We start from the raw sequence: 13,791 nt of genomic DNA, 5'->3' as shown, positions 1-13,791 counted from the left end.
TAATTAAGGAATGTACTTTTTTTTCAGACATAATGCTGTTGCACACTTAACAGACTACCAGATAGCGTAACTATAACCTTTATATGCACTGGGAAGCCAAAAAATTCATGGGACTTGTTTTATTGCTTCATGTGGGGCCAAAGAGTTTGCACTTGAACTTGACAGCTATGGGGAGGGCTTTAAGCAAGGGAGTAACATGACAGCATTTGCATGTCCTGAAAAATCACTGTCAGAAATGTGGAGGTTGCGTTGGAAACAGGCAAGACTAAAGGCAGGCAGAAAGATCCCTGAAAGACTCTTAGTGTTATTAATTCAGCTATGAAAGAGGAGGTCCTGCATTTGGGCAGTACTAGTGGGATAGGGTAGGGTGGAGCAGGGGGTTGGTGCAGAAGGCAGCAGATCCTTGAGATTTAAGTAGGTGACACAGAAGAAGGGATTTGGAGACTGATTAAATGTGCTTGGAGAAGGACAGGAGGAGGCTAGGCTGATTCCCAACTGTTTGGGTTTTTGGAAGTCTCCTTTTGAACACAAATACATAACCAGCCCAAGACTGAGAACTGCCCACACCACAGTTTGTCGCTGCTACTCAAGGAATGCTTCATGAAATAAGTTAAAGTGATACTTGCTTTTATAGTAAGGAGGGGCAACATCCTGCACCTGGATTATCACGGTGTATTTATTACCGGCTGCTAGATTACTTGGATTTTCATAATCTAGATCACCAATCAACTAGATGAAAACAGAGATCAGATTACACAGACTGAACAATCTTTTCAGATGAACCAACAAAGACATTTTCATATACTGTTAGTGGACATGTAAGTTGCAAAACCTTTCTGGAAAGCACTTTTCCCATATGAGGAGCTTTAAAAAGTTACGTCCATACCTTTGCTCACTGCTAGCGAATTTATTCTGAAGAATTTACCAGGAGAGAGAATCTCTGTTTAAAGACGAGCATCAAGCACTATTGCCCAGCAGAGGCTCAAGACTTCAGACAAACCAAAGAGAAGCACAATATAGAATCCTATATGCAGGGATATTTCTGTAATTTAAAATATGTATGCATAGATGTATAGGCTATCCATAAAATATATGCATAGGGAAGAAGAAGGAAATATATCACAAGGTTAATAGTGGTTATTACTGAATAGTTAATGCTTTTCTGTGTCTCTTACATTTTCTTAAACAGAACATATATTAATTTCTTAAACAGGAAAAAATAGAATTTTTTAATTGACACAATGAATAAAATTGGTGTAATTTTCTTGGGGATGGGAAGTACAGAAGGGGGTAGATGAGAGGATGCTTGGTGAGCTACTTGGTCTCCTCCCTTTGGCTTTATCTCTGATGCAAAGACTCCCCCAATCATGACCACCCCCCTCCAAGCCCCCACCCACCTTCCCCTGCCCTTTTATCTCTCTCCTTCCCCACCACCTCCAGTGGGAACCCTGTCGGTAAAGGTCTCACACAGCTCATTGAGACCCACCACCTTCTAAGTCCATCCTTCCTCTAATTCTGTGTTTGTCCCAGTGGAGATGTTCCTTGTTTTCTCATCCTCCTTTGGGCCTCCACTGGGTCTATGGTGCGGAATTCAGCAAGATGCACTCATGGCCCTGGCCCTTCTCTCTCACCTCTCACCTCTATGGGCCAGGAATGTGCTCTCAAATAAACAAAAGTGCTGGAGCCCAGAGGGCTCTAATGTGACTGGAGAGGCTCGCTAACCAGGCACGCAGAGTGCAAACTATGCGAGAAAGAATCCAGTCCTTAGCACCCCAGGCACAACCACGCATAACCGACAATTCCTGGAATTTGGGTAAAATAAAGAGCAAATGGGGAAAACAGAGTCACTATTAAGTTTGTCATTTACAGTCACTCAGAGAGGGAGTTACCTTGGAAATGTCTCTCTACAGGGCAGCAAAAGCACTATGCATGTTAGCCCAGCTTCCCCAATGCCCTTTCGATGATGCAATGACCATTAACTGACCATAATTTTCCCAGAGCCAGCTGGATCCTGTAAAAATCTGCCGCGGCTCCCAACTCCAGATGGCATGGTGAAGTTGAATTGGTTGTTTGGTGCTTCGCTGTCCTCATCAAAGCAGAACTTGTTCAGGTCCAGAAGCAATGTCCCCTTGGCTGCTCTCTCAGGCACCATAATGCTGGCGAAAAGACACAATTCAATGTTTTCCCCAACAAATGGTGACTGAGTGTTCCTTCTAACACAGGCCCTAGGCTAGACACCCCAGCTTTCATTTCAATGGAAAGCAAGTCCGTGGTTACTGCAGTGCCCGCCTCACTTGTGTCCCCGATCTGCCCTTGCCGCCTTCCTTAACACAGCAGCCAGAAGAGTCCTGTTAAAATCGTGTCAGATCATGTCACTCCTCTGCTCCTGAATCCCAGAGGACTCATTTCACTCAAAGCCCTATCTTTTGTGATGTATGCCCGCCCCCACCCCCACTCCTTACCTGGAGGAAAAAACTCCCACTAACCCCTCTTGTTCACTCTCCTTTGGCCATTCTGGCCTCTGGTGCTCCTGGACATGCCCCAGGCTCTGGCCTCAGGGCCATTGCACTTACCGGGCTATGCTCTTCCCAGTGTCCATGGGGCTTGTTCTTTCACTTTCATTAGTTTCTTTTTTTTTTTTTTTTTAACATTTTTTATTGATTTATAATCATTTTACAATGTTGTGTCAAATTCCAGTGTTCAGCACAATTTTTCAGTCATTCATGGACATATACACACTCATTGTCACATTTTTTTCTCTCTGAGTTATCATAACATTTTGTGTATATTTCCCTGTGCTATACAGTGTAATCTTGTTTATCTATTCTACAATTTTGAAATCCCAGTCTATCCCTTCCCACCCTCCACCCCCCTGGCAACCACAAGTCTGTATTCTCTGTCTGTAAGTCTATTTCTGTCCTGTATTTACGCTTTGTTTTTGTTTGTTTGTTTGTTTGTTTTTGTTTTTGTTTTTTAGATTCCACATATGAGCGATCTCATATGGTATTTTTCTTTCTCTTTCTGGCTTACTTCACTTAGAATAACATTCTCCAGGAGCATCCATGTTGCTGCAAATGGCATTATGTTGTCAGTTTTTATGGCTGAGTAGTATTCCATTGTATAAATATACCACATCTTCTTTATCCAGTCACCTGTTGATGGACATTTAGGCTGTTTCCATGCTTTGGCTATTGTAAATAGTGCTGCTATGAACATTGGGGTGCAGGTGTCATCCTGAAGTAGATTTCCTTCTGGATACAAGCCCAGGAGTGGGATTCCTGGGTCATATGGTAAGTCTATTCCTAGTCTTTTGAGGAATCTCCACACTGTTTTCCATAGTGGCTGCACCAAACTGCATTCCCACCAGCAGTGTAGGAGGGTTCCCCTTTCTCCACAATCCCTATCAAATTACCCAGGACGTATTTCACAGAACTAGAACAAATCATAAAAAAATTTATATGGAACCATCAAAGACCTAGAATTGCCAAAGCATTACTGAAGACAAAGAAAGAGGCTGGAGGAATAACTCTCCCAGACTTCAGACAATACTATAGAGCTACAGTCATCAAGACAGCATGGTACTGGTACCAAAACAGACATATAGACCAATGGAACAGAATAGAGAGCCCAGAAATGAACCCACAAACTTTTGGTCAACTAATCTTCCACTTTCATTAGTTTCTAATCAAATGGCACCTTCTCGGGAGGCTACCTGTCTGCCCCCTCTAAAATGTCAATGCCCCACCCATTGCTCCCTCTCCCTTTCCCTCCTTTAGAATTTTTTTTTTCAGGAGGGAGATGGTTAGGCGTATATATGTATGTATGTACGTAGTCATGCATGCTAAGCACTCAACTTTAGCACTGAGCTATTCCTTCCCCTCCCCACTTTAGTTTTAAAGCTTAGCACTTGTCATTTTCCAATAAACCATAGACTTTACTTGCTTATCCTGTTTATCGCCTGTTTTTCCCCAGAATGTCAGCTCCACCAAGGTGGGGATCTGTGTCTGCTTTTGTCCTTGGCATGCTCAATAAATAGTTGTTGAATGAATGAAGGGTCGCTAATGAGACAAGCACAGTCACAAAGACAGCACAAGAGAACTAACAATGCTGCCCCTGTATGCCGCAGTGGTGAATCTAGCTGGGGGAAATCCCTGTATCCCTGCCCCTCTCCACTCCCATGCTTTGCAGGCTGAGAATTCTTCCACTTGTGTTCTCACCGCTTCAAAGTCATAGATGGGCCTCCTGACCCCCGACTATCATTCATTCATTAGAGGTTTATTAAGGGTCGAATTTGAGGGTCTCAATCTCAGTTCACTCCAGGGGCTTGGCAAACAGCACGCAAATGAGTAAAGCTTCCCCCAAACTTGGAGCTGTCTGATCAAGCCCAGCTTGACACCAAGGGTTATCCATTCATTCTTTTGGTTCTGGTCCGGCTTGTCTGGCTCTCTGGTCTCTGGTGGCTCGGCAGGGGCTAGCTATTCTAGGATGGCCTCACCCACGTGTCTGGTGGGAAGGTGGATGGTCTCTGCCTCATGTTGTCTCAGATCTTCCAGGAAGCTAGTCTGGGCTCTTCTCGTGGCGATCTCAGGCTTCCAAAAGTAGCCACAGAGGGCAAGTCCCAATGCACACACATCTTTCAAGCCTCTGCTGTGCTGTTTGTGACTGTTCCCATGACCAAAACAATTTACTTGGTAAAGTCCAGATTCAAAGAGTAGAAAGAGGTACCCATCTCTTGATGGGAGGAATGGCGAAATTACACTCCAAAACGTCATGTGTGCAGGCAGGGAGGAATTTGTATGGCTGATGTTTCTTTTCTCTTTTCTTTTCTTTCTGTTCCTTCTGTCCTTCCTTCCTTTCTTTCTTCCTTCCTTCCTTCCTTCCTCCCTTCCTTTATTATTAGGTGGGTACCTACCGCAATCGTGTTTTGCCTTGAGCAGAATTTCTTACAAAAATATATTGTGGTGGCCACAAGAATGTGCCTGGAAGACCTTCAGCCCTGGAAACATAACTGACCACAGACCTTAGTTGCTGTGCTCTGAAATCCATTGCTGTGCTTGCAGTGAGGTCGTGTGCCAATGACTGGGCATGGCAGAGATACTAAGCAGACTCATTCCTGTCCTGTGACAGCTGACTTGGGTTCCAGGACTCCCCAGTGTCCTTGCCAAACCTTTCATGAACTGCACAGCAAACTAGCACATTCCCCTCTACTCACCCTCCCTCCTTCCTTGACTCAAGTCAGGTTGCGCTGTGGTCTGATGACTCCCACAGCCTGGTCTAGCTCTCTCCCCATCTTCTCCCACAGGCATTTCCACTGATAAAAGCCTTGCGCATTTAATCCAGTCTTGGTGTCTTGTTCTCAGAGCATCAAGACTAACATGTGTTAAATCCTCTAATCCTCTGTACTGTCTATCACCTCTCTCTGCAGTCAGATTATGCTCCCTTCCACATCCCACATCAGCTCTTAATGGCAGCTAAAATGGGCTCGGAGCTCAGCAAACCAAGTCTGACCGCAAGGATGGTCTTGGGCTGCTGAGGATGACTGGGTTTGGTTCCCTGAAAGCAGTCTTTCTAACAAGTAACTGAATCTCCACAATGCCTCCACTGGCAAAAATTGCCTCTGTATCTCCGCCAAACAGGGGTCCAAGTATTTCCATTCCTGTCTTGATTGCACAATGTCATGGTTTTACTCATAAGTACTTAGAATAGATACTCTTTGTTAAATACCAGCTCTATGTGGTATCATACTAAACACTTTAAAAACTCTATCTATAATCCCCTCATTGCCAAGAGGTTTGTATTCTTGTCCCCAGTTTACAGGTGAAAAAAGACTGATTCAGAGGGGTTTCAAGAGCTATCCCACAAAGCTACTGCATCCAGGCACTGGTCTCTATTGTCGGTGCCAGGAGTCACAGTGAATTTCACTTTGGGTTCCATCAGTGACTCTCCAGGCCCACAAAGGGTTCAGGGATCTGAGCCTTGATTACAAGTCTGCAGAAGCCAAGAGGTTACATCATCCAAAGAATCCAGGGTCCTGAAGCCAGATTTTCACGCCCTCCAAAAGAGGCCTCCACCCTTGGCCGCTCAGGGCTGCCTGGCATCCTCTTTTCACTCTCCCCTGCCACTTGGTATTTTTCCCCTAAATACAAGACTTGGAAAAACCACACCCCCTCATTCATCAATCCCTGCCTCAAAAGCAGGCTGCCCTCACTCCCAGCCATCTGAGCACGGTTCCCTCCCCACACAGAGGTGACCGGCCCAGCCGCCTTCTGAATTGCAGACCTCCTCTGCCTCTGGCTCACAAACAGCTTGCAAAGCGCTTTCAGCCAAGAGCCTGACAATTTACAACCAGAGTAGAGCTGTCATGGTGCCTTTGATGCCCTGGGCTCATTCATCACCAGCCTGGGAAAGCCACAGGGGCTGTTTCCATCTCCCGGCCGCCCAGGAGCTTGCTCAGAACCATGGGGCAGCAAGGGACCAAGGCACAAACCCACCTGCCTCCTCAGATCCACTGGAGGCTGGCGCCCTCCCACCCTCTTCTGCCTGCTCTCCCAAACTCTACTGCAGGGACCTTACCAAGAGTACTGAAGAAGGAATAATATTCAGGGACAAGGGTTGTCAGAGACCGGTTCTGTTGCTTGGTTTAGTTTTGACCTGCCCGTGTGCTTCCACTCTGGTATGGTGGGTACCGAGAAGATGCTAAGGATGGAAGGATCGTGGGTGATGCAGGTCAGGGTTTCCCAACCCCAGGAGTGTGCAAATGAGGCTGGGGTTTGGGAGTAGAGACTTCCACTTCCGGGACTGCAGAGGGAAGAGCCCTTTTGTTGCCCCTCCTCACATCTTGGCTTTCAGAGTACAATTTATTTCCACTGGAAAAGCCCGGAGGAGGGACTGGAACATTGTTTAGAGTTACCTTCAGTAATAAATACAATTAGTTCAGTTCCTGGCTGGTGTTGACCTTCAGGGTTAATTTGGAGAGGAGATTATAAAGAGCAGGACTCTGCATGGGCTTGCCTGGACAGTCTAGGATATTCAAATGTGATTTTACCAGCTAATATGGAATGCAGTCTGCAAACTGTCATCTCACACATCAGGGGACCCTGGGCCATAGGAAGCTGCAGTATACACTTAACAGAAATGCACCAAGGGGAGAAAATTGACAAGGAAGGTTGGAGATAGCACAGTCCTCTCCAATTGTTGATGCCCAGAGTTCTTACTCTCCAGTCCTCTTTCCTTACCTTTCCAGGCAAGAGAACAAAGGAGAGCAGGAGGGTCTTAAAGGGCAGGATATGAGGAGAAGAATTTCCCAAGATGCACTGGAGCCATCCAAGAGTACTAGTATAGGTTTAGATTTTCAAAAAAGTGGAAGTGTGACTCTGTATCACCTCTACTCCATGCCAGGGCCCAGGATTCTCTTAACAGAGGTGAGTCTGACTTATGCAGAAAGTGATGTGGAAGTCACAATGCTAATTATCAATGACAACCATTCCCACCCATCAAACAGCATCTGCGGTTGGGGTTGGGATAGGAACTTATCACATGGTAAAGGCTATTACTTATTTGAAAGAGATCTAAGCAGGAAGCTGACGGCAAGTTCGGATGATTCAAGGAGGGTTTGGGAAGGGGCTGTTATAAAGTGTACACAGGGTACGTGGAAATGTCAAGGAATGATAGAATATCTCAGGGCCAGTAAGAGTGAGTCTCCCTTTCCACTGCTAGGCCTGGAGGAGCCATGAGAGGGAGCTCTTCCTGAAACCAGGACCCGGGACAGAGGGTGCTGGGTGCAGAGAGCTGTCTGGTAGGAACTGAGACCTCCAGGAGTTGGAGGGACTCATCCAGCTGATGAGGAGGGAGCCAGGGGATAAATACCCTGACTCCACCCTCCCCCTGATTCCAGGGCTTCCCACTAGCCAACCAGAAGCTGCAGGGCAAAGGAACAGTTGATATCCATAGAGCAGGGTTTGGGGAGGCTGGAGGCTGGATCTGAAAAGGCAAATAGGGTATATCCAGAATAAGATTTAACAGTTTTGATATCAGACTCAAGGCCACTTGATTCTTGGCGTTATGCAGGGCATGCCAATGGGGAAAACAGGAGACACTGAAGAGCATAATAAAGGTGTTTGTATTTCTGTTGCTTACCCTAGACAGTCTTTGTCTAGGGTCCTTTGTCCTTTGCACAGCTATAGTATGTATTGGGTCTATGTCAAAAGTCACCTAGAGCTTAAAAAGTGAACTTGCAAAACCAGTCAAAGATAAACTCCGAAGGAGACTCTCTCCACAGGGACATCTGAAAGTGAGAGCAGCTCTGGTGTTCAGCCTTGCTCCAGATACAAGGTGCTCTCACTGCAAAGGTGCCCTCCCTGACCCCCGGGGAGCCACCTTCAGACTCCCAACAAACTGGAGACTAGCTATTAAGAAACCATGAAGCTGAAGCCAACCTGGGGAATGACTCATCTTATGGCATTAGACAACATTGTTAGTGGAAAGACACTACTGTTTTCCAAAAAGCATATTAATCCAGAATCACAAGGGACTTTATTTTAAAGTAACAGTGAAGAGATTTTAAGACAAAGAACTGGTCAATATATCCAAAATAACTTGTATCCCACTTGTATTTGCCTTTTCCCCTCTTTCCATTGCCTTTTATTTATAGGCCATTACATTGCATAAGGTGGATTAGATGCTCTGTTTTGTTTTAAGTAAATGCTTGGTTTGATTTATTCTTCTTATTGGTGGTGTGTTTCTCTGGGAGCTCCTAGTTAACTAATCCTGTTTCGAGTATCTATAACTGCTAGCCAACAGCACCGTCTTGCCACTGATGGCTATAAATAAAGAAAAGATATAGTCCAGAGAGGGTCTAACACGTCCCCAGGGTATTTTTCACCAATAGAAGTTAATGTGTTGTAGAAGGGAGCAAAATAGAAATTTTTTTTAGCAAAGTAAGAAAGTGAAGAAGGGAGATCACAAAGAAGAAAGAAAATGGAGGAAAGAGAAGAAAAAAAGAAGGAGGAGGGAAAACCTCTTACCTAAAGGGACAGTTCAAGTCTACTTATTTTATTGAGTCATGTCCCCAGTGCTCATGATTCTTCAGTCCTTCCCAAGACTACACCAGAGGAGCCGAGATCCCCCAAAGAGAAGATGTGCCTGCACGTGTCTCGGGAGGTAGATGCCTGATTGGTGCAGCCACTATGGAAAATAGTATGGAGGTGTCTCAAAACACTAAAATTAGAATTACCATATGACCCAGCAATTCCACTCCTGGGTATATATCCCCCCCAAAACCAAAAACACTAGTTCAAAAATATACATGCACTCCAATGTTCATAGTAGCATTATTTACAATTGCCAAGTCATGGAAGCAACCTAAGTGTCCATCAAGAGATGAATGGATAAAGCAGCTACAATGGAACACTACTCAACGCTACTAAAAAAGAATGAAATTCTGTCATTGGCAGCAACATGGATGGACTTGGAGGGCATTATGTTAAGTGAAGCAAGTCAGACAGAGAAAGACAAATACTGGATGACATCACGTATATGTGGAATGTAAAAAATACAACAAAGTAGTGAATATAACATAAAAGAAGCAGATTCATGGATATAGAGAACAAACTAGTGGTTACCAGTGGGGAGCGGGGCACAATAGGGGTGGGAAAGTGGGAGGCACAAACTGTTGAGTGTTAAGATAGGCTCACGGATGGATTGTACAACACAGGGAATAGAGCCAATATTTTGTAATAACTGTAAGTGGAAAGTATCCTTTAAAGTTGTAAAAAAATTAAAAATAAAAAATTCAAATTTTAAAAATTAAAAAAAAAAAGGAGGTGAATACCTGAAGGTGAATTTGGTGCACATGGCGGGGTTGTCATTAATGTCTTCCACAATGAAGGTTATCTGCTTGCGGTTCTCCTGACCCCCGAAGGGTCTGTCCTTCACCAGAACCTCCAGAGAAATGGCAGGATTTTGTCTTAATTTACCTGCGTCTCGGTCTAGCCTGCATGCCACTTGGATGGTCCCAGTCCCTAAGAATGCAAAGATCAGAACATGGCTCTTTGGAGAGAAATAAGGAGTCAAAGGTAGAACATTCTGATATGAGGACTGGCTTACAAAGAGAATATCTTCTATGGAAATATGTTTTTTAAAAAAACTTGTGTAAATTCCTGTCTTGAACATTGATTGGGGTATCTGGCCTGATCCTTCTAGAATTTTCCATCCTGTGCTTCAGGGTTGGGCCCCTGGCAGCTATCCTTGCTCAAAGTTAAACAGACTGATAGACAGCTGACTCCAGCCTGACCGCTTGGGTTTTCTTACAAGTCAGGTTACTAGGGAGCGACAGGTAAGAGGCCAGAACTCTAGCTCCATGGTGGCTGGAGCAGAGCTGCCTCCCGCCCTTCCTGTGCCCTGACTGTTCCACTCTTTCTCAGGAGATACCCAGTATCCTGTGGCAAGGTGTCCCCTACTTGTTTTTCTCTTGCTTGATTTGGCTTGCCTTTCTTGCCACCAAGGAGTCTTAATAAATATACTAAAAAAAACAAAACAAAACAAAACAAAACAAAAAAAACTCTACTGTATTTGTTAAAAGTTCAGTTTGCAATAGTGGATTGAACAGAAGTCTATACCATGGTTGTCCATCCCGCCCCCATCAGCAAAGTGAGGTTCTCGATGACACAGGACACCCTAGGAGGTTCAGAGGTAGAGCACACTCACTGTGTTTGCCTGCCTCTCCTGGGAACAGGTAACCTTTGCCCTAAAGCCTGTGGGATGAACAACACCTTGTCTTTCTGGGATTGTCCAGTGCTGGCCTCCACAAAATCACTGTGTCAAGTGAAGTCCTTTTTGGTAGTGTGACAGGGATTTACCAGGTGGCATCGTCTAGGAGTGGTGAAGAGGGCAGGCTCTGGGGTTGGGCAGCTTTGGTCCGTATCTCTGCTTCACACCCTACGAGCTGTGAGACCTCAGACAAGTCCCTTAACCTGTCAGAGTCTCTCTCTAAGCCTTAGTTTCCCCATCTATACATGTGGTTGATGATAGTTCATTGGGTTGCTGTGCTGAGTACTTAGGATGGAGTGTACGTGGATCACCCAGCATTGTGCCTGGTATGTACTAAAAGATGTCTGTTAGAGGAAGGAGAAACTCTCCTCCGCACCAAGATACTTAGATGGGAAAACACCTCCCAGGAATCTGGTGCATTGACCTAGATGACGCAGTCCCGTAGGGTAGCCGCTAGCCCCGTGTGGCGCTCTTTAGCACTGGGAACGTGGTTAGTCCACATTGAGACGTGTGGTGAAGTATCAGGTACGCAGCAAACTTCAGAGACTTGGTACAAACATGAATAATGTAAACTATCTCATTAGGAACTTTAAAATATCGATCCCAAGTGAAAATAAAATTTTGGGTGTGTCAGGTTAAGTAAAATGCCTTATTAAAATTAATTTCACCTGTTCCTTTTTGTGGCCAGTAGAGACTTTAACATTCCATAAGTGGCTGCCACTCTCTTTCTTTTGGGCAGCACTGCTCTCGATCCTCTGTTCAGGAGACTTCAAGGTACCTTCAGGACAGCAAACTCATCCATCCTTAAAGGCCCACCTGCCTCAAAGGTGAAGTGGCCATACAGCTGTCAACACAGGGCTCTGTTCAGTGTCCCCAACCCCTAAGCTAACTGCTTTTAATACACCTATTACCCTGGTAACTTTTTTTTTAGTTTTTTTTTTTTTTGGAGGGGCGTCATTAAGTTTATTTTTATTTAATTATTACTGCTTTTTAAATGGAGGTACTGGGGATTGAACCCAGGACCTCATGCATGCTAAGCGTGTGCTCTACCACTGAAACTATACCCTCCCCCCATGCTGGTAACTTATGATACTCTTGACAGAAAGGCTTGCCTCAGACCAGAAGGCAGAGAAAGTATTTGTAAAACAATCCTAATGGCCGAATTAAAGAATGCACACAAGACGGGGACATTATGCTGCACACCAGAAAGTGACACATTGTAAATGACTATATGTCAATTAAAAAAAGTCCCCCAGAATACTAAAAAAAGAGAATGCACATAAGGATATGTATGTGTTGTATGACTTACACTGATTGATCAGAAAATAGCTGTTAATGGTAGTGATGCTGTAGAAGAGGAAGGTGGTTAAACCTTTATCATCAGGGTCCTCAGCTGTGACATTGGCCACGATAGTTCCTGGACCCAGCTCCTCAGGAATCGTGTACACTCGCGTTGGGCTGGAACAGAAATACAGCAGACACGGCTAATTTTCAGGGGCGCTGGAGGGTAGCGTCTGGGAGGTGGGTATTTTGGTCAGTGCTAAATATAGCGCTGAGCTGCTTGAGTTGCAGCAACGTGTTTGGGAGGGAGAACTCAGCCTTCAAGAGGAGGGGTGGCTAGCGTGTGTATTTCCAAAGATCACATCCCTGTGGATGGGAAGAAGGCACGAGGCTGTGACTGCAACAATTTAGACTGGCCAGTCTCTGATGCCATTTCAGATCAGCCTTGGCACTAACACCTTTTAAAATAAAGAAAGTTGGTCTATCCAACCATCTTCTCCCAACTCAGCAAAAGTTCCCTGAATTCTTTTTAAAAATCCCTCTGGACACCATCTCCAGATAGGTTCCTGACTCTTATCCCATGGTTTCCACCAGAAGCCAAATAAACTGTAAACCTTCTCTCTTCTAGTGCCTCTGCTCACTTTTTATTTCTTCCTTTTTTTTTCTTTCAGCCTAAGGAGGCAGCATTTACACACAAAATTTGTGCACCTGTCCGAGTTGCATTAACCATGAAGTCAGTTCTCTGAAAGAAGTGAGCCCCACAGGCAGAAGCCAAGGTCAGTGCACTGCCCTCCAAGGGTGACTTCTTACAAGGTAACCCCAAATTGCCAACCTACCCACCTTCCTCAGACCCGCACTGCCTTAGAGAGGCCCGGGGATGAGACAGATGGGTTTGAAATTTTAACTACACAACTTGGGTAAATTGAGTAATTTTAAAGGCACCCAGGGAGGCTGATTGTTTAAAATAGCTCTGCAGGAAATCCTTTTGGCGAGGGAAAATCACTTCGGTGGGGCAAATAGTCATCTTTAATTTACCAGTTTCCTAAATCTGGGTTTTCCCATGTGGGGTCTTCTTGGAGAAGGGAATCCTATACCTCAGGTCTAAAGGATTGCTTTCATTTCATGAGCTCAGACTGTTTCTGCAGTTCTGTCTTATTATCTGTGGGGCCAGAGGGAGGAGGAAGGGGAGGCAACCTCCTGGAGTCAGAGCCAGGCCCTCCCTCACTCCACTGTGGGGGAAAGCAATCTTGTTCAGGCGAAGAGGCCGCCCCAGTGCTCTGGACCTCTCACCACCTGGTGACCCACTGAAGCTGCCATTACTTCATTTACTTGCCTGACACACCCGTTCTCAGGGAATCCGTGCCATGCACTGGTGGGTCCAGGGGTAGACAAGGTGAGGTGGGGCCAAGGAGGCAGGGGTGATAAGAACCAAAAGCAGAGACAGAGGAGAGAGAGAGCTGCCCCAGCTCCTAGGGCTGGACTAAACCCTTGTTCCGTTGTGTGAGAGCCCGTTTCCAACATGTTGTATTTTTTCTTTGGTTACTGTCGACTACAAAAATGCACAGCCTAAAAGTTGAGAGTTTTATTCGGTGGACATTTCTGAGGACTTAAGCCCAGGAAGGCAGCCTGTAAGATGGCTCTGAGGGACCGCTCCCAAGAGGCAGGGAGGAGCCAGGATGTATAGGACTTTTTGCAACAAAGACCAGGTAGCTGGAACATCAAAAGATAACTACTAAAGAAAAC

At 45.3% G+C, this 13,791-nt stretch overlaps 1 protein-coding gene across 1 annotated transcript in view; it reads right to left on the bottom strand.

The window, feature by feature from the left end:
* CDHR3 (cadherin related family member 3) overlaps positions 1-13,791 on the bottom strand; it is a 63,235-nt gene that overhangs the window by 16,295 nt on the left and 33,149 nt on the right. The window contains exons 7-10 of the mRNA XM_074366619.1: positions 12,077-12,225; positions 9,830-10,019; positions 1,985-2,156; positions 627-729 (exon numbers count right to left, since the gene is read on the bottom strand). Of these exons, the coding sequence (XP_074222720.1) occupies positions 627-729; positions 1,985-2,156; positions 9,830-10,019; positions 12,077-12,225 (614 nt within the window). The remainder of the gene's footprint in view (positions 1-626; positions 730-1,984; positions 2,157-9,829; positions 10,020-12,076; positions 12,226-13,791) is intronic.

The sequence above is a fragment of the Camelus bactrianus genome, chromosome 7, assembly GCF_048773025.1.
Source record: "Camelus bactrianus isolate YW-2024 breed Bactrian camel chromosome 7, ASM4877302v1, whole genome shotgun sequence".
NCBI lineage: Eukaryota > Metazoa > Chordata > Mammalia > Artiodactyla > Camelidae > Camelus > Camelus bactrianus.
The sequence above is the reverse complement of the archived record's forward strand: the minus strand, read 5'-3'. Positions and strand labels throughout refer to the sequence as shown.